Source organism: Lupinus angustifolius, unplaced genomic scaffold, assembly GCF_001865875.1.
Source record: "Lupinus angustifolius cultivar Tanjil unplaced genomic scaffold, LupAngTanjil_v1.0 Scaffold_1_701, whole genome shotgun sequence".
In the NCBI taxonomy this organism is placed as follows: domain Eukaryota; kingdom Viridiplantae; phylum Streptophyta; class Magnoliopsida; order Fabales; family Fabaceae; genus Lupinus; species Lupinus angustifolius.
In genome coordinates this window covers 12,451-33,049 of record NW_017716022.1, presented here as the reverse complement: position 1 = coordinate 33,049, position 20,599 = coordinate 12,451, and the positions used below count along the sequence as shown (strand labels likewise).

The 20,599-nt window shown below is 32.8% G+C and overlaps 1 protein-coding gene across 1 annotated transcript; it reads left to right on the top strand.

Annotated features, from left to right (window-relative positions):
• The first annotated feature begins 1,286 nt into the window (after positions 1 to 1,286).
• On the top strand, positions 1,287 to 3,822 carry LOC109337007 (probable tyrosine-protein phosphatase At1g05000). Its single transcript, XM_019573858.1, has 5 exons — positions 1,287 to 1,692; positions 2,371 to 2,464; positions 3,084 to 3,141; positions 3,255 to 3,298; positions 3,385 to 3,822. The coding sequence occupies exons 1-5, from the start codon at positions 1,535 to 1,537 to the stop codon at positions 3,640 to 3,642; spliced, it is 612 nt and encodes a 203-aa protein (XP_019429403.1). The 5' UTR covers positions 1,287 to 1,534; the 3' UTR covers positions 3,643 to 3,822.
• The last annotated feature ends 16,777 nt before the right edge of the window (positions 3,823 to 20,599 follow it).

Genomic DNA, 20,599 nt, shown 5'->3' with positions numbered 1-20,599 from the left:
TTATACCTAGAGATACTTTATTCTCTTTATTTATACTAGCGTGTCGATCGCACTCCGTGGCGGTCACTCACTTTTTTATTTTTCTGATATATAATGCAATATATAAACTCAACAGAGAGTAAAAATTTAGAAAATAACATATGATAGTTGATATGATATACATAAAACTTATGCGAATTTCACATTTTGTCCTCTAATTATCATTATAGATGTTTTTTATGTTATTATTTGTTTTACTTGGGTTGAGAAAGAAAGAAGATAAAAATAAGATCATGTGTAGAATATTAATGATATATTAATATAAAAAATAAAGCAATGAAAGTAATGTTTAGAAATTTAAAGTAGTTATTAATAATAAAAAAAGATAAGTTTGAAATATAAAAATCATATTATGGTAGTAGTTATCTATTGTTTTGCCTTTATTAATACTAATGTGTACAGACACGAAAGTGCTTGTCGATCAATATTGTATCATACTGTGTATTTAATTTTTTATATTCCATTTTTTATAATTAAAATATATTTGTTGTATTCGGCGTACTTTATTTTATAATTTTTGTATGTTTATGATGATATTTAGTTTAAGGTGAGAGATGTAGTTAATTAATGTGTTGTTGGTGGTTAATTATGATTATATAGTTTTTTGTAAAAATTAAATAATATGAAAGACAAAATAGGAAGTAAAAATTACACCATATTTTATCTTTATATATAGTATAGATTATAAATCTAGAAGTATAAATAGGTTGTTTTCTCATATAAGGATGGTACTCGGTTAATTTTAATGAAAAAAATAAAATATCAGAAGTTTATAGTTTTTCCACACAAAAGTGAAATGCTTCTAGATGATAATTTGAACTCAGGATTGAAAATATACTTGAAGTTGATAAAAATAACGTTTATCTAGGGATGTGATAAAATGTTAGACTAAATTAAAATATATATAAAACAATATTTTTATTTATTAATAATGGGTTCATGAGTGATATATATTAATTTTTTATTCAAGAATAGAATGACTAATTTGTTTATAAGTGATATAATATCACTTTTTTGTATGGATAAAATAATTAATATATATCACTTTCTTTCTTGTTTATGGATTGAATAATAAACTGATTTAGGTTTCAAACATTAGATAATCCATTGTTGATAACAACCCTTATTTAACTCAACTGCCTTACCCATAAAGTTAGAAAAACCCTCACTTATACCGAATAAAAAAACTACTTTGTTTATAAAATGTAGAGGAGCGACATTCAATGCACTTTATGCGGACGTAGCCAGCAACAATTTAGTTGTACTTGTACTCCATTTTAGATTTTGGATTAATAAATTGGAACCCATTCTCTCATTCTAGCGGCGCCGAATCACTCATCCCTTCTCTTCTATTTCTTTCCCTTTTTGGGGAAAGAAGCAAAAAAATATATCTCTGAATCTTAACCTCCTTTCTCTCTTTCCATTATCATAAACCATACATTGTAGTTTGAGATAAAAATGAAAATTTGATATTGAAAAAATCAAATCATATAGAATGGGAAGGATTTTGGATATCGAAAGCGGAGATGAAGATGAAGCTGTTTTGGTTCCGCCGTCGAATTTCTCTATGGTGGAGGAAGCCATTTTCCGATCAAGCTTTCCTCAGCCTTCCAATTTTCCATTCCTCCAAACCCTAAACCTGAGATCTATCATGTTCGTTTTCTTTTTCTTTTTTCAATTTTCTTTCCGTTTTGTTTGAAATTAATTCTTTGGAATTGTTGATGAATATGTTTATTGATTTACGGATTGATTCTAAATCGCATGCTTTTGGATTTGGATATAATGATAATTCAAGATTTTCATGAATTCCCGCTTTGTTTGGATTAATGAAAAAGAATGGAATGAAATTTAGTTGAATGTTGGAGCTTCAGAATAGTGTTAGGCTTTTTTTCTAGATGGAAAATGTTTTTACTTTATTGATCTTTATCATTTCATTTCATTTTATCTTATTATATTTATAATATTTGCCAGTTATTCTAATTAATAGAATGGAATAGTGTTACCATGTCATTGTTTGAATTTTTTGTGATGGAATGTAATAGAATTAAAAGAATAAATTTAATACCAGCCTCCATTTCAAAGCCCTGATATCGGAGGGAAAATATAGAGATGTTGGATGGAATGGATTCTATTTCCACCTAGTGTTTTAAAGAACCCAAAATAGTGGTACCTAGTATCATCCCTTTCCACTTCCATTAATCAATGCATGGTCTTTTTGAGAAAAAAATTGCAACTCGAAGGCAAATGTGATTTTCATTTTCTCAAATTATGTTATGTTGAGTTGTATTTTATGCTTTGCTGGAAGCTTATGTTTTATTTAAATTGGTGCAGATACCTATGCCCTGAGCCATATCCTCATGAAAATCTAGAATTCCTTCAGTCAAATAATATTCGTCTCTTTCAATTTGGAATTGAGGGAAAGAAGGTATTTATTTTGTTTCTGCCTTTGTTGTACCCTTTAATACTTGTCAGCTATGTTGAAAGAGTGATATGTTTTATGTGATTAATCAAAACATTTAGTGCACTGTTCTGAACAGATTGATGATAATTGAGATTGTTTGATGTTTGAAATCTGTGTTATTCTTTTTCCCATTTCTTAGTTCTGGATTTTGGAGTCCGTTTTTTGTTTTGGAAAGCCAATTATATCAAAGGTTTAGCAATGGAAAAATTCAAGAAAAATGGCACTAACAGTTGTATTTTTAACACCAAGCTTCTGTTATTGTCCTATGTAGTTTTTCTTGCCACTGATTGCGTTGCAGTTTTAAAGTTAGTCATTTATTAATTTCTTAATAAAAAGGAAGCATGGATTCTCTCACAAATATGGTTTCATGTCAGGAGAAGATTTTTTACAATACATTAAGTGCAAAAGCATTTGTAGTTAAGTTCATGACAGTGAGTTATGGAAAACTGACTTTACTATTAAGATTTCCTTGAACAGTCGGAACTTTTGATGGTTTGATACATATATGCAAATAGGGACTCAAAGTTGGTCTCCTTCTTAGCCTTTTCTGATTTCATAGCTAATTGAGTCATTGTATTTTCAGGAGAACTCTTCACCTGTTCGCACACATTCTATCATGGAGGCTCTGAAAGTTTTAATTGGTACACAATCACTACAGTCAATTCAACTTTGAGAAGAATATTTTTGTGCATACTCTTTTTACTAGTGCTTAACTGTTAGACACTTTAATCCCTTAATTTTATTGCGGTTTCAGATGTGAGAAACCACCCAGTTTTGATCCATTGTAAACAAGGAAAGGTATAAATAGAATTTTAGATTTATATTCTTATCAATGGCACTGTTTTTATGTGAAAGTTATATGGATCTTTCTTTCTATTGTGCAGCATAGGACAGGTTGCCTTGTTGGTTGTTTGCGTAAATTGCAGAACTGGTGTTTGTCTTCTGTGTTTGAGGAGTATCAACGATTTGCGGGTGCTAAATCCAGGATCATGGATTTAACATTCATAGAAACGTTTGACATCTTAATCCTGAGGCAGTGCCTTTACAGTATCATCTACCAATACCAAGGGTATGGTTCGAAGAAACGGCGGTTGTTGTATAAAGATGAGAGTTTGCAGAAGCCCGGATTGACATCATTTTAGTTGTGCTGGGATATGATCTCTTTTTTTCTCTCCCTGATTTGATAGAATTCATAGTAGTTGATCAAACTCATTGATCGTATTATATCCTTAGAAGTTATGTTTTCGAAATATCTTTAGAGTACTGCAAAAGAAAAACATATGGTTTATGTCTTTTCCCCTTCCAAGCTTCACATATCTTTAGAGTACTGCTAAAGAAAAACATATGGTTTATGTCTTTTCCCCTTCCAAGCTTCTCATATCTTTAGAGTACTGCTAAAGAAAAACATATGGTTTATGTCTTTTCCCCTTCCAAGCTTCACATATCTTTAGAGTACTGCTAAAGAAAAACATATGGTTTATGTCTTTTCCCCTTCCAAGCTTCTCACTGTTTCAAAAACAAAAAACTCAGTGGCGCAAATAATTATTTTCAGTGCCAGTGATTAATTGGAGAGGCTTCTTTAACCACATATCTTGAAGAAAGTTAAACCTTTTGTAAATACACTAGTCCAAGGACTGGATCCATCTTATTTTCCGTGTAAAATCCTCCTTATAGCCAGATTTCATGTGTAAATTATTTGTAATACTACTTATTGTAAACTATTATTGTTATCTGTTTGAGAAAAAGAAATAGAAACTTCAGAGAAAAATACTCCGGAAAATTATAATTCAATTTAGAATTTACTGGGGCATAAATCAGAAAAAAAATATATTATATGTACTGTGCAGGCTGTCTGTAATAAGCACTTCGACAAGGATACAAAATTACAAAGAGTTTCATTATTAATGAGGGCCTACCATTTGAAGAAGTGAATAGACTTTCTTAACGTTTCTGGGCCACGTTCAAATTAGCCCTTAATGTTAAAGAATTTGTAAATTCACCCCAAAGTTTTTAAGGAGTGTAAATTTTTTAGTACCACTAAACGTATATTTTCCTTTACTTTATGGGTAAGGAACTAATCTCTTTATGGATAAGGAATTAATCTTTTTTGGGTATGTGAACTAATCTCTTTTGGGTATGTGATTGCTTCTCTCAACAAGTGTTGCTTTCAGGAATTAAACTCTTACTTTTTGGTTATCTTGAAAATCTAGTAAGATTTTATACTATTTGACTAACCCATGTTGATTAAAGAGTGTAAATTGGATCTTCTAGATTGTTAAATGTGGACAAAAATCATCACATGACATGCATGTGAACATTGTAAGGGATAAAAATACCTCTAACGGTAAGTTGTAACTCCTTCATTAGGGAATCTCCAAATTGGCAGCTAGGGTCACTTTTGTCTCCAAATTGGTTGGCCAATATTGATTATGTGGGTCATGAATTGCTTGATTGATGGAGGTATGGAAAATGATAAGCTAGAAAAATAGCTTCAAGGCCTAGGTGGACCACTAATCAGGGCAAGGACTAAGGGGGTAAAGAATGCCCAGCCACAAGACATTGCAACTCTAAGAAAGCCCTTAAAACCAGTAGATGCCCTTACATGGTTATGCATATCTAGATATAGTTTCTTAGGGAGAAGACCAATTAATAATATAGTTTCTGAATGTTGTTGCTTATCTTCAAAGTTAAACAAATATTATTTGTAAAATAAATATTCAAACTTACATTGAACACCAAATTTGTGTGAGGATATTGGTTCTTCTGAGATTTATGCTTTGTTGATGAAGTGTTATTGGTATTTAAAGTTCATTTGCTTGTTAGTATATCTCAAATTTAATACGATTAACAAGCCAATATATAGGTCTTAACTTATACTGCGTTTTCTAAACATTGCCAAAATGCACGTTGATTCTCAAGCTAAGACCTTATGTTCATGCTTGTAAATGTTGTTATTTGATGTTTCGTCTTGCTCTGTTTTGGGAGCAGACGCAGACAGTTTCTGTTAATGATAGTTGAATTGCATTTTGAAGAAGTTAAAGATAGATTTATACATTTGTAAAGATCAACTATTAAGCATAACTGATGAAACTTAATAGATGATCTATTCAATACTTTCAGCGATAGCTATTTCAATGTCTAAAAATTACTTTTTGACTCTTGGAAACTATGAAGTCCAATATAGAAAGTTGGAGTAGGTCTTGAAATTACTCATTGACTCTTAAAAACTATTAAATGCAACTTAGAAAGTTGGACTAACATTTTTCAAGGTATATTAAAAGTATGACAACAATTGATCCTCCATTATATATTTATGATGAATCATTCACCCCTTTCACTAAATAAAGGGAACTTGAGAGGAAGAGATGCACAACCAAATGAGAAGAGCAACATAAAGAGAAAGTGAAAGTTGGAGTAACATTTTTTAAGGTATATTAAAAGTATGACAACAATTGATCCTCCATTATATATGTATGATGAATCATTCACCCCTTTCACTAAATAAAGGGAACTTGAGAGGAAGAGATGCACAACCAAATGAGAAGAGCAACATAAAGAGAAAGTGAGAGTTTATATCCACCATGGTGTGAGACTTGTATTTCTAGTGAGATACTAGAGAGATTTTGTATTCCATTCTTTTCGGATAAGTTTGAGTGCTATCCTCATAGAGAAAGATACAAATATTGTAATCATACTTTATATAATATAAATATTTTTTGGACTAGGTCCCGTGGTTGTTTCCTTGTCACTTTGAGGAGGTTTTTCCATGTTAAAATTATTGGTGTCATTCTTCTACTTTTCTCTATTTTCTTTATCCACTGGTCACTTCGGCAAGTGCTCATTTTGCATCACACGGAGGAGGAAAATTGGTTCTGAATTTCTCAATAATGGTATCAGAACTCTCACGTTCATTCGAGGAGCTTAGACAGTATAATCCAAGATGTAAGGAACCATTTAATATCTCATTTGATGGCGACAATTCCTATTAGGAGCACATGATGGAGGATAATTAATATTGTAAGGATATGCATGAGCCTATTTCATGCAAAGGCAAGCCAGGAGGTAAGGGTGACAAAGATTGGGAGCTTTCGAATCGAAAAGTTGTTTCAAAGATTCGAAAGTATATTGATAGAATTTTATTTGAGCATGAGTCCACATACACAAATGCTTATGAGTTATGGTTGAAACTTGAATCTATGATTCAAAAGAAAACTCCTAGAAATAAAGCATCTCTTATGAGAAGGTTGGTGAAACTCGACTACAGAGATGGCCAAAGCATGATAGAGCACTTGAATTCATTTAAGGATCTTGTGGTTCAATTGAGAAAGATATATATGAAGATAGATAATGAGCTTCAAGAACTTCTGATACCGAGTTCATTGCGTGAAAGTTAGGATACATTGATAGTCACGCTCAGCAAATCAGTCTCAAATGGATATGTCTCAATGGATAGTGTTTCAGACAGTCTATTGAATGAAGAATCAAGAAGGAAAGAACAGAATAAATCCTTTCATTTTGAAGCTAAATATTGTGGAGAGACGTAGAATAAGTGAAGCTAATGGGAGGAATGGATCTCGTGGAAGAATTAAATACAAATTCAGAGATCGCTCTCAATCTCGCATGAGGTCAATGACATGCTATTATTGTATTTAAGAAATGCGTAAGAGATCTGAATGCAGGTCCCTGAAGAGAGACCAGAATGCTGAAAATGTCCATCAATATTTAGTTGATCCAAGGAAGAATGGTCATAAGCCTACAACAGCCGTCGCCGCAAACGATGATATTCTCCTCATTAGAGAAGACAATTACCTAAATAATGCATATGGTGATTCTTCTTCGATCGTTGATTCTGGTGCCTCTTCCTATGTAAGTCCACACGAAGGTTTCTTCTCAAACTATAAGAAAGGCGATTTATGGTAATGTGAAAATGGGAAACCATGTTACAAGCAAAATTCTAGGAATTGGTGATATCGTGTTGCTAACATACACATGAGGCAAACTTGAATTGAAGAAGGTGAGACATATCCCATATATGTGTCTTAACCTTATCTCAACGGGTAAGTTGGATGTTGCTAGTTTTGTAAGCCATTTTGGTGCTGGAAAGTGGAAGTTAGAAAAAGGTAACCTAGTCAATGCTATAGGCTCAAAGGAATGATCTTTATACATTATGCAATGAAGAATTTGTTCTCGGGAAGTAAATGTTGCTACGACTCCAAAGATCTTTGGCATAGACGATTGAGACACATGATTGAGAAGATGCTTCAGATGCTCGCCAAAGACCACCTTCCAGGTATAAAAGGTCAAATTCTAGATTCATGTACTGATTGTCTTTATGGTGAACTACATAGAGCCAATTTTCATAAATCAGACATTTCGTCACAGAAAGATGAAGTATTTGAACTGTCGCATTCAAATGTTTATGCACTATCTAAAATATCTCTTGGCGGAGCCTACTACTTTGTCACATGCATAGATGATTACTCGAGAAGAGTATGGGTGTACGTTTTGCAAAGCAAAGATCAAGTACTATCAACATTCAAAGAGTTTCATGTACTAGTGGAGGGTGAGACTTGGAAGAAGCTGAAGTGTTTAAAAGCAGACAATGGTGGAGAGTACCTATTGTAAACAAAGACTCCTCAATTGAATGGAGTAGTTGAGAGGATGAACTGCACAATTGAAGAGAAGATTAGATGCATGTTGCAAGATGCCATTCTCCCCAAGTCTTTCTAGGGTGAAGCAGTAAAGACTATAGTAGATCTCATAAATCAGACACTTTCAAGATCCATGAATGGAGAAATTCTAGAGGAAATATGGTTCAAGAAGAAAGTATCCTTCAACCAGCTAAGAGTATTCAGATGCAGAACTTTTGTCCAAATTCCAAAAGATAAGAGAAAGAAGTTGGATGCTAAGACCAATGAGTTCATTTAACTTGGACCCCCAAAGGATAAACTTGGGTGCACACTGTGTGATCCGATAAATAAGAAAGTTGTGAGAAGCATATGTGTTTTTAGAAGAAAAATCAGTGCAAGTCCAAAGTTCACATTGATTCAAGGGGAGAGATTCCTCAACATATAGATTGTGATCATGAGATATATCCATAAAATATAGACCAACATGCACATCCTTCTCATAAAGAACTTGATCAGATTAATGAAGAGTCAGATCAAGATGAAATGGTTGTAGACACACAAATGAATCAATAACATGAGCTAACATAGCTCCAAATGCAAGTTGAACTGAGGTGCTCTAGAAGAGGCAGAATACCTTCTTCAAAATTTCCTAAAGAAGATTATATCACGTTGACAGACAATGGTGAACCTTAAGACTTCTCAGAATCTATACAAACAACTGAGAATGAAGAGTGGATTAAAGCCATAGAGATGAGATGAAATCATTACATGAGAATCAGACTTATGATTTAGTGGAGTTGCCCAAAGGAAAAAAGGCTTAAAAAACAAATGGGTTTATATGCTTAAATTTGAAAAAGGAAGCTCGAGACCAAGGGACAAAGCTCGTATTTTGTGAAAGGATGCAATGAGAAGAAATGAGTTGATTATGATGTGATATTCTTACCAGTGGTGAAGTATTCCTCTATAAGTGTAGTATTGGGTCTAGTAGCTAGCCTAGACTTAGAATTTGAACACCTTGATGTCAAAACAACTTTATTACATGGTGACATCAATGAAGAAATCTATATGGAGAAACCAGAAGGTTATGAAGAACCATGAAATTTAGTGTGTCGTCTGAAGAAGAGTTTATATGGTCTGAAGCAAGCCCCTAGATAGTGCTATAAGAAGTTTGAATCATTCATGACCAAATACAGTTTCAAGAAGACAACTAGTGTTCATTATGTATTCATCAAAAGGTATGAAGATGAAAACTTTATTATCCTCCTATTATGTGTTGATGATATATTATTTATTGGGAATGACAAGACCAAGATTTCTGATTTGAAAAATGCTTCAAGCAAGTCTTTTTCTATGAAAAACTTGGGTCTTGTAGATTAGATCCTTGAAATAAGGATAATCAAATATCGCTCCGTGAAGCTTTTGTGGCTATCACAAGAGAATTATTTTGAGAAAGCTCTCAAGAGATTCAACATGGATAAGGCAAAGCATGTTAATCTTCCACTTGCTGGACATTTTAAGTTAACAACAATGCAATGTCCAACTAGTGATGAAGAAAGGGAAAAAAGGAATAAAATGAGTAGAATGCCTTATTCCTTTGTGGTACGAAGCCTAATGTATGCCATGATTTGTATAAGACCAGATATTGCCCATGCAGTTGGAGTTGTGAACCGGTTCTTGTCCAATCCCGACAAAGAGCATTAGAATGCATTGAAGTGGATATTCCTTTATCTAACTACCTTTGTAGGGGAGCCGTATCTTGGTGATCCAAGTTACAAAGGTGTGTTGCTTTATCAATAATTAAAGTAGAGTACATTGCATCATCTGAAGCTAGCAAGGAGATAAAATATATGAAAAATATCTTGCATGAGTTGGGTCATGTTCAAGAATGATATATTTTACACTGTGACAATCATAATGCAATGCATCTAGCTAAGAATCCTACATTTCATTCTCAGACAAAACACATTGATTATTTCTATCATTGGATATGAATTGCCTTGGAGGATGGTGTGTTGCACCTAGAGAAAATTCATACAGATGACAACTGGTCCGACATGATGGCCAAGACTATTTCACTTAAGAAGCTAACAAACTATTGTAGAGGTGTAGGACTGGTGATACCCCTCAATTAAGTTAGGAATGGGGAGATTCATTGGGAATCCTTCCTAATTGATGTAGAAGCATAACCAATGAACATTGGTAGATGATCCATTGAATACATTCAATGATGTCTTTATGATGTCTTTATGATCCTCTGTGTGATGCAAAATGATCCATTGAATACAGTCAATATATAAAGGGAACTTGTGAGGAAGAGATGCACAACCAAGTGAGAAGAGAAACCTAGAGAGAAAGTGAGAGAGTTTATATCCACATTAGTGTAAGACTTGTATTCTTAGTGAGATACTAGAGATATTTTGTATTCCACCCTTTTTGGGTGAGTTTGAGTGTTATCCTTATAAAGAGAGATACAAATATTGTATTTTTACTTTTTATAGTGAAAATATTTTCTGAACTAGATTCCAGGGTTATTTCTTTCTCATTTTGAGGAGGTTTTTCTACGTTGAAATTCTTGATGTCATACTTCTACTTTTCTATATTTTGTTTATCCACTTGTCGCTTTTGTAAGTGCCCATTTTGCATCACACAGAGGAGGGAAATTGGTTCAGAATTTCCTATTAGTGGTATCAAAGCTCTCATATTCTTTCGAGGAGCTTGGACTGTATAATCTGATATGGAAGAAACTGCTAATGTATCATTTGATGGAGACATGTTCTAGCTGAGAAATGATAACTATTACTATTAGATGTTCGTGGCGAAGGATCATTTATATTACAAGGATATGCATGAGCCAATTGCTTACAAAGTCAAGCTAGAAGGTAAGAGTAACAAAGATTGGAAACTTTCGAGTCGAAAAGTTGTTGTAATGAGTCAAAAGGATATTGATAGACATTTGTTTGAGTGTGTGTCCACATATGCAAATGCTTATGATTTTTGGTCGAAACTTGAGTTTATGATTCAAAAGAAATCTCCTAGAAATAAAGCATATCTTGTGAGAAGGCGGGTGAAACTCGACTACAGAGATTGCTAGAAAATGATAGAGCACTTGAATTCATTTAAGGGTCTTGTGAATCAATTGACAATGATAGATATGAAGATAGATGATGAGCTACAAGCACTTCTACTACTAAGTTCATTGCCTGAAAGTTGGGATACATTGGTGGTCACGCTGAGCAACTCTGTCCCAAATGAAATGGTCTTAATGGACATTGTTTCAGACAATCTATTGAATGAAGAATCTAGACGGAAAGAATAGAGTACATCATTCCATTTTGAGGCAAATATTGTGGAGAGACATGTAATAAGTGAATCTCATGGGAGGAATGGATCGCGTAGAAGAACCAATCAAATTCAGAGGTCGCTCTCAATCTCGCCTGAGGTCAATAACATGCAATAATAGAAGTAACGAAGGGCATAATAGATCTGAATGTAGGTATCTGAAGAGTGACCACAAAGCTGGAAATGTCTGTGAAGATTTAGTTGATCCAAGAAAAATGGTCATAAGCTTACCACAATCGTTTGCTGTAAACGATGATGTTCTCCTCATTTGAGACGACAATGACCTAAATGTTGCATATGGTGATTCTTTTAGGATCGTTGATTTTGGTGCCTCTTTTTATGAAAGTCCACATGAAGGTTCCTTCTCCAACTATAAGAAAGACGATTATGGTACTATGAAAATGAGAAGCTGTTACAGGAAAGATTGTAGGAATTCATGATATCGTGTTGCTAATAGACATAAGAGACATCTTTTACTCAAGAAGGTGAGATATGTCTCATATACGCGTCTTAACATTATCTCAATGGGTAAGTTGGATGATGTTGGCTTTGTAAGCCACTTTAGTGCTGGAAAGTGGAAGCTAACAAAAGGTAACCCAGTCATTGCTAGAGGCTCAAAGTAAGGATCTAAATACATTATGCATGGAGGAATTTGTTCTAGAGAAACAAATGTTGTTATCGACTCCATAGATCTTTGGCATAGACGATTGAGACACACGTGTGAGAAGGCACTTCAGATGCTCGCCAAAGACTACCTTCTAAGTATAAAAGGTCAACATGTAGATTATTGTACTGAATGTCTTTATGGTAAACAACATAGAGTTAGTTTCTAGAGATCAGGCAATCCATCATAGAGAGATGGAGTACTTGAACAGGTGCATTAAAATGTTTATGCACCCTGAATGATCCCTTGGTGGGCCCTACTATTTTGTCACATTCATATATGATCACTCGAGAAGAGTATGAGTGTACCTGTTGAAAAGCAAAGATCAAATACTATCATTATTCAAAGAGTTCCATGTACTAGTGGAGCTAGAGACAATAATGAAGCTGAAGTGTTTTAAAGCATACAATATTAGAGAGTACCATGATGAATTTGAAGCCTATTGTAAAGCATATGGTATCAGACTAGAGAAGAAACCACCCAAGACTTCTCAATCAAATGGAGTAGCTGAGAGGAGGAACTGCACATTTGAATTGAAAATCAAATTCATGTTGCAAGATACTAATCTCTCCAAGTCTTTCCGGGGTGAATTAGTGAAGACTGCACTAGATCTCATAAATCAGACACCTTCAAGACCCCTGAATGGAGAAATTGCAGAGCAAATATGGTACAAGAAGAAGACATAATTCAACCACCTAAGAGTATTTGGATGCAGAGCCTTCGTCCACATTCCAAAATATGAGAGAAAGAAGTTGATTGCTAAGACCAAAGAGTGCCTTTACCTTGGGTCCCCAAAGGATGAACTTGGATACAGACAATGGGATCCGACAAACAAGAAAGTTGTGATAAGTAGAGATGATGTGTTCTTTAAGGTACAAACGATCAAATATGTTTTTAGAAGAAAATCATTGTAATTCAAAAGTTCACATTGATTCAGGGGAAGAGATTCCTCAATAAATAGATTCTGATCATCAGATAGATCTTGAACAGATAGAGCAACAAGTAGATCCATATCTCAAAGAACTTGGCCAGATTAATGAATAGTCAGAACATGATGAAATGGTGGTAGACACACAAATGCATCAAGAACCTGAGCCATCAAAGCTTGAGATGCAACTTAAACTGAGGCACTCCGGAAGAGGCATAATACCTTCTTCAAAGTATTCTGAAGAAGATTATATCACATTGAGAAACAAAGGTGAACCTAAAGACGTCTCAGAAGCTATACAGATAACTGAGAATTAAGAGTGGATTAAGGTCACAGAAGATGAGGTGAACTCATTACATGAGAATCAAACTTATGATTTGGTTGAGTTTCCCAAAGGAAGAAACACCTTGAAAAACAAATGGGTTTATAGGCTTAAAGTTGAAACATGAAGGTTGAGACCAAGGTACAAAGCTCATATTGTTGTGAAAGGATGCAATTAGAAGAAAATAGTTGATTTTGATGAGATATTTTTACGAGTGGTGAAGTATTCCTCCAAAAGAGTAGCATTGATGTCAAAACAACTTTTTTACATAGAGACACCAAATAAGAAATCCATATGAAGCATCCAGAAGGTTATATAGAACCATGCAAGGAACACTTAGTGTTTTGTCTGAAGAAAAGTTTATATGATCTGAAGCAAGCCCCCAGATAGTAATACAAGAAGTTTGAAACCTCCATGAGCAAATACAGTTTCAAGAAGACAACTAGTGGTCACTATGTATTGTCAAAAAATATGAAGATGAAAACTTTATCATCCTCCTATTATATGTTGATGATATGTTAATCATAGGACATAACAAGACCATGTTTGCTAGTTTGAAGAATGCTTCAAGCAAGTCTTTTGCTATAAAAGACTTGGGTCCTGCAAAGCAGATCCTTGGAATAAGGATAATAAAAAATCGTTCCAAAAATTTGTTATGACTATCACAAGAGAATTATATTGAGAGAGTTCTCAAAAGATTCAACTTGGATAAGGCAAAACCTGTTAGTGTTCCACTTGTTGGACATTTCAAGTTAACAACAATGCAATGTTCAACTAGTGATGAAGAAATGGGAGAAAGGAAAGAAATGACCAGAATGCCATATTCCTATGTGGTAGGAAGCCTAATGTATGCCATGATTTGTTTAAGACCAGATATTACCCATGTTGTTGGAGTTGTGAGTCGGTTCTTGTCTATTCCCGACAAAAAGCATTAGAATGCATTGAAGTGAATATTGAGATATATTAGGGGAACTTCCAAAAGATGTTTTTGTTTTGGTAATGAAGATCCTAGTTGTTACGATACACAGACGCTAACTTGGCTGGAGATATAGATTCTAGAAAATCTACATAAGGTTATCTAACTACCTTTGTAGGGGGAGCTGTATCTTGACAATTCAAGTTACAAATATGTATTGCATTGTCCACAATTGAAGTAGGGAACATTGCATCATCCAAAGCTAGTAAGGAGATAAAATATATGAAAAATATCTTGCATGAGTTGGCTCATGTTCAAGAAAGATATGTTTTGCACTGTGAAAACCAAAGTGCGATCCACCTACTTAAGAATCCTACCTCTAATTCTTAGACAAAGCGCATCGATTATTGTTATTATTGAATACAAAATGCTTTGGAGGATAGTGAGTTGCAGCTAGAGAAAATTCATACTGATGACAACTAGTCCGACATGATGACCAAGACTATTTCAATCAAGAAGCTAATAGACTGTTATATAGGTGCAGGATTGGTAATACCTCACAACTAATTCAGGAATGGGGAGATTTTTTGGGAATCATTCCTAATTGATGTGAGAGCATAACCAATGAACTTTGGTAGATTATCCATTGAATACATTCAATGATGACTATTCCAAGGTCTTGGAATTACTTCTTGACTCTTGGAAATTGTGAAGTCCAACTTAGAAAGGTGGAGTAGATCTTGGAATTACTCATTGACTCTTGAAAACTATGAAGTGCAACTTAGAAAGTTGGAGTAGCATTTTTTAAGGTAACTTGAAAGTATGACAACAAGTAATCCTCCATTATATCTTTATGATGAAGCCTTCCTCCCATTCACTATATAAAGGGAACTTGTGAGGAACAGATGCACAACCAAGTGAGAAGAAGAAACATGGAGAGAAAGTGAAAGAGTTTATATCCACTTTAATGAAGACTTGTATTCCTAGTGAGATACTAGAGAGATTTTGTATTCCATTCTTTTTGGGTGTGTTTGAGTGTTATCCTCATATAGAGAGATACGAATATTGTAATCCTACTTTATATAGTGGAGATATTTTATGGACTAGGTCCCCTGATTGTTTCCTTCTCACTTTGAGGAGGTTTCCCCCTTAAAATTATTGGTGTCACTCTTCTACTTTTTTCTCATTTCTTTATCCATTTCCCGCTTCCTCAAGTGCCCATTTTATATAACAAAAAGAAGGAAGATTTGTTCTGAATTTCCTAAAACAATAGAATAAGAAAATATAGTGAAATTTTCCCTTTAGGGAATGGTTTTATATCAACCATCTCTCCCGGATACTTGGTTTTTAAATGATGCAAGCTCTTGAAGCAGATTTTAAGGATTCAATTTTATCCCAAAAGCCTTCCCCCAATTTGGTCTTGAAGAATATAAGTCATGAAATTGTCTATAATTCTTTTTCACTTGGGTTGAGGGGAAAATACACCAAATAAATGGATCTCCCTATTGAGTTATAATAGTCCCTCTATCTATGCATGTTGTGTATTGAACAAATGAGATGATACCATGTATAAGTGATAAAATTATCTACAATTCATAATCCATTTAAATCTAAGTAAATTAAATTCATTCATTAGATTTAATGAATTTAAATGGATATAATCTAATGAATAATTTTAGTAATAGATGAATTTGAATCCATTTGTTATATCTAATAGATATTTATGGATACATCCATTTAAATGAATTTTCATTCCATCAGAAAAAGTATTCAAAAACATTGTTTGTTTTTTCAATTTTATTCACTATCTCGACTTTCACTTCTTGTAGTGTTTCTGACTCACGTGAAATTTTTATTAAATTGGAACCAATTATAGATAAGTGAATGTGACTAATATTAAAAATTTGTGCTTAAATGCATAATATTTATAAATATAATCTTATACTTATAGAATATTACAAAAAAATAAATTAAAGTTCAATAAAGTGAAGAATCATCACATCACCCCAAAATCAATGTGATTTTGTGCATCATAATCAATGCGAAATCAATTTGCTCCATGCTGCACGTTATATTAGTCTTAATCAAAAAATTGCACTTTTTTTCTATCACAGAGATTTAGTCCCTAGTTTAAAAAACGCAGAGGGATAAACAATAAATTGAATTGGGAGTGATTAAAAAAAGGTTTTAAAAGCGATTTTTTTTAAATTATTTAAAAAAATATTGATTGATATAGTGATTTTATAAAGAATGATTTTCTTTAAAAATGTTTTTACTTTAAATTAAAAATCAAATGGATTGGATATTCATTCATCTAATCCATTAAAGTGGATTCAAGTATAGATTGTATGGATTGGAATCTATCCATTAAGTTTGAATATAGATGAAATAGATAAAAACATGATCTAAATGAATTTATATAAATTGATGGATGATTATTCATCTATTCATTAGGATCTAAAGTCCATCCATTTGTCACCCATATCACCATACATACAATGGAGCTATACTAACAAAGTGAGCCTTATTAATTGTCTTTGAAAACTTAACATCCTGGGCTCAAGTTTTGGAAACAACATTTTCACTTATTATGCAATGTTGTACATATCTATCATCACCAGATCCTACAAGGTGGAATTCTCATACAATGACCTACCCTTTTAAATCTACATATGTGGCTTGATATCCGTAACCGATGGGTAAAAGATGAATGTTATATTAGTTAGTCAATAGTCTAAATAAAACTTTATTGAATCTCTATAATATACTTCAATTTGTAAGAGCAAACTTGGATTAACAATTTTTTTAGAAATTATTCTCACTTTATCTTTTGAGTAAATTGTACTAAAACCTATGAGTTTTAGTAAAATTATACAAACTATTCTTCTGATTTATGCACATACACAAACCACTTTGAAAAAATTGATCATTTGTCTATTTGTATATATAATTTGATTATGAAATCAGGAGAAAGGAAAGAAATGACCAGAATGCCATATTCCTATGTGGTAGGAAGCCTAATGTATGCCATGATTTGTTTAAGACCAGATATTACCCATGTTGTTGGAGTTGTGAGTCGGTTCTTGTCTATTCCCGACAAAAAGCATTAGAATGCATTGAAGTGAATATTGAGATATATTAGGGGAACTTCCAAAAGATGTTTTTGTTTTGGTAATGAAGATCCTAGTTGTTACGATACACAGACGCTAACTTGGCTGGAGATATAGATTCTAGAAAATCTACATAAGGTTATCTAACTACCTTTGTAGGGGGAGCTGTATCTTGACAATTCAAGTTACAAATATGTATTGCATTGTCCACAATTGAAGTAGGGAACATTGCATCATCCAAAGCTAGTAAGGAGATAAAATATATGAAAAATATCTTGCATGAGTTGGCTCATGTTCAAGAAAGATATGTTTTGCACTGTGAAAACCAAAGTGCGATCCACCTACTTAAGAATCCTACCTCTAATTCTTAGACAAAGCGCATCGATTATTGTTATTATTGAATACAAAATGCTTTGGAGGATAGTGAGTTGCAGCTAGAGAAAATTCATACTGATGACAACTAGTCCGACATGATGACCAAGACTATTTCAATCAAGAAGCTAATAGACTGTTATATAGGTGCAGGATTGGTAATACCTCACAACTAATTCAGGAATGGGGAGATTTTTTGGGAATCATTCCTAATTGATGTGAGAGCATAACCAATGAACTTTGGTAGATTATCCATTGAATACATTCAATGATGACTATTCCAAGGTCTTGGAATTACTTCTTGACTCTTGGAAATTGTGAAGTCCAACTTAGAAAGGTGGAGTAGATCTTGGAATTACTCATTGACTCTTGAAAACTATGAAGTGCAACTTAGAAAGTTGGAGTAGCATTTTTTAAGGTAACTTGAAAGTATGACAACAAGTAATCCTCCATTATATCTTTATGATGAAGCCTTCCTCCCATTCACTATATAAAGGGAACTTGTGAGGAACAGATGCACAACCAAGTGAGAAGAAGAAACATGGAGAGAAAGTGAAAGAGTTTATATCCACTTTAATGAAGACTTGTATTCCTAGTGAGATACTAGAGAGATTTTGTATTCCATTCTTTTTGGGTGTGTTTGAGTGTTATCCTCATATAGAGAGATACGAATATTGTAATCCTACTTTATATAGTGGAGATATTTTATGGACTAGGTCCCCTGATTGTTTCCTTCTCACTTTGAGGAGGTTTCCCCCTTAAAATTATTGGTGTCACTCTTCTACTTTTTTCTCATTTCTTTATCCATTTCCCGCTTCCTCAAGTGCCCATTTTATATAACAAAAAGAAGGAAGATTTGTTCTGAATTTCCTAAAACAATAGAATAAGAAAATATAGTGAAATTTTCCCTTTAGGGAATGGTTTTATATCAACCATCTCTCCCGGATACTTGGTTTTTAAATGATGCAAGCTCTTGAAGCAGATTTTAAGGATTCAATTTTATCCCAAAAGCCTTCCCCCAATTTGGTCTTGAAGAATATAAGTCATGAAATTGTCTATAATTCTTTTTCACTTGGGTTGAGGGGAAAATACACCAAATAAATGGATCTCCCTATTGAGTTATAATAGTCCCTCTATCTATGCATGTTGTGTATTGAACAAATGAGATGATACCATGTATAAGTGATAAAATTATCTACAATTCATAATCCATTTAAATCTAAGTAAATTAAATTCATTCATTAGATTTAATGAATTTAAATGGATATAATCTAATGAATAATTTTAGTAATAGATGAATTTGAATCCATTTGTTATATCTAATAGATATTTATGGATACATCCATTTAAATGAATTTTCATTCCATCAGAAAAAGTATTCAAAAACATTGTTTGTTTTTTCAATTTTATTCACTATCTCGACTTTCACTTCTTGTAGTGTTTCTGACTCACGTGAAATTTTTATTAAATTGGAACCAATTATAGATAAGTGAATGTGACTAATATTAAAAATTTGTGCTTAAATGCATAATATTTATAAATATAATCTTATACTTATAGAATATTACAAAAAAATAAATTAAAGTTCAATAAAGTGAAGAATCATCACATCACCCCAAAATCAATGTGATTTTGTGCATCATAATCAATGCGAAATCAATTTGCTCCATGCTGCACGTTATATTAGTCTTAATCAAAAAATTGCACTTTTTTTCTATCACAGAGATTTAGTCCCTAGTTTAAAAAACGCAGAGGGATAAACAATAAATTGAATTGGGAGTGATTAAAAAAAGGTTTTAAAAGCGATTTTTTTTAAATTATTTAAAAAAATATTGATTGATATAGTGATTTTATAAAGAATGATTTTCTTTAAAAATGTTTTTACTTTAAATTAAAAATCAAATGGATTGGATATTCATTCATCTAATCCATTAAAGTGGATTCAAGTATAGATTGTATGGATTGGAATCTATCCATTAAGTTTGAATATAGATGAAATAGATAAAAACATGATCTAAATGAATTTATATAAATTGATGGATGATTATTCATCTATTCATTAGGATCTAAAGTCCATCCATTTGTCACCCATATCACCATACATACAATGGAGCTATACTAACAAAGTGAGCCTTATTAATTGTCTTTGAAAACTTAACATCCTGGGCTCAAGTTTTGGAAACAACATTTTCACTTATTATGCAATGTTGTACATATCTATCATCACCAGATCCTACAAGGTGGAATTCTCATACAATGACCTACCCTTTTAAATCTACATATGTGGCTTGATATCCGTAACCGATGGGTAAAAGATGAATGTTATATTAGTTAGTCAATAGTCTAAATAAAACTTTATTGAATCTCTATAATATACTTCAATTTGTAAGAGCAAACTTGGATTAACAATTTTTTTAGAAATTATTCTCACTTTATCTTTTGAGTAAATTGTACTAAAACCTATGAGTTTTAGTAAAATTATACAAACTATTCTTCTGATTTATGCACATACACAAACCACTTTGAAAAAATTGATCATTTGTCTATTTGTATATATAATTTGATTATGAAATCACTCTTTTCTTCTCTGAATTTAAGCAACACCTTCTTAGAATAATTGTTGCATAAAGAATAATGATGAAATAAGTTTTAACATATACTAATTATTAAGTATGACAATGATCATTTCTTACGACTTAATGGAGAAAATGAAATTTAACTTTAGTTTGATCAAACGACAAGTTCTCTCTATTTATTACCCCTTAAACATTATCAAAACCTACTAATCCTAGAAAATAACAAATATTTGAATAATAAG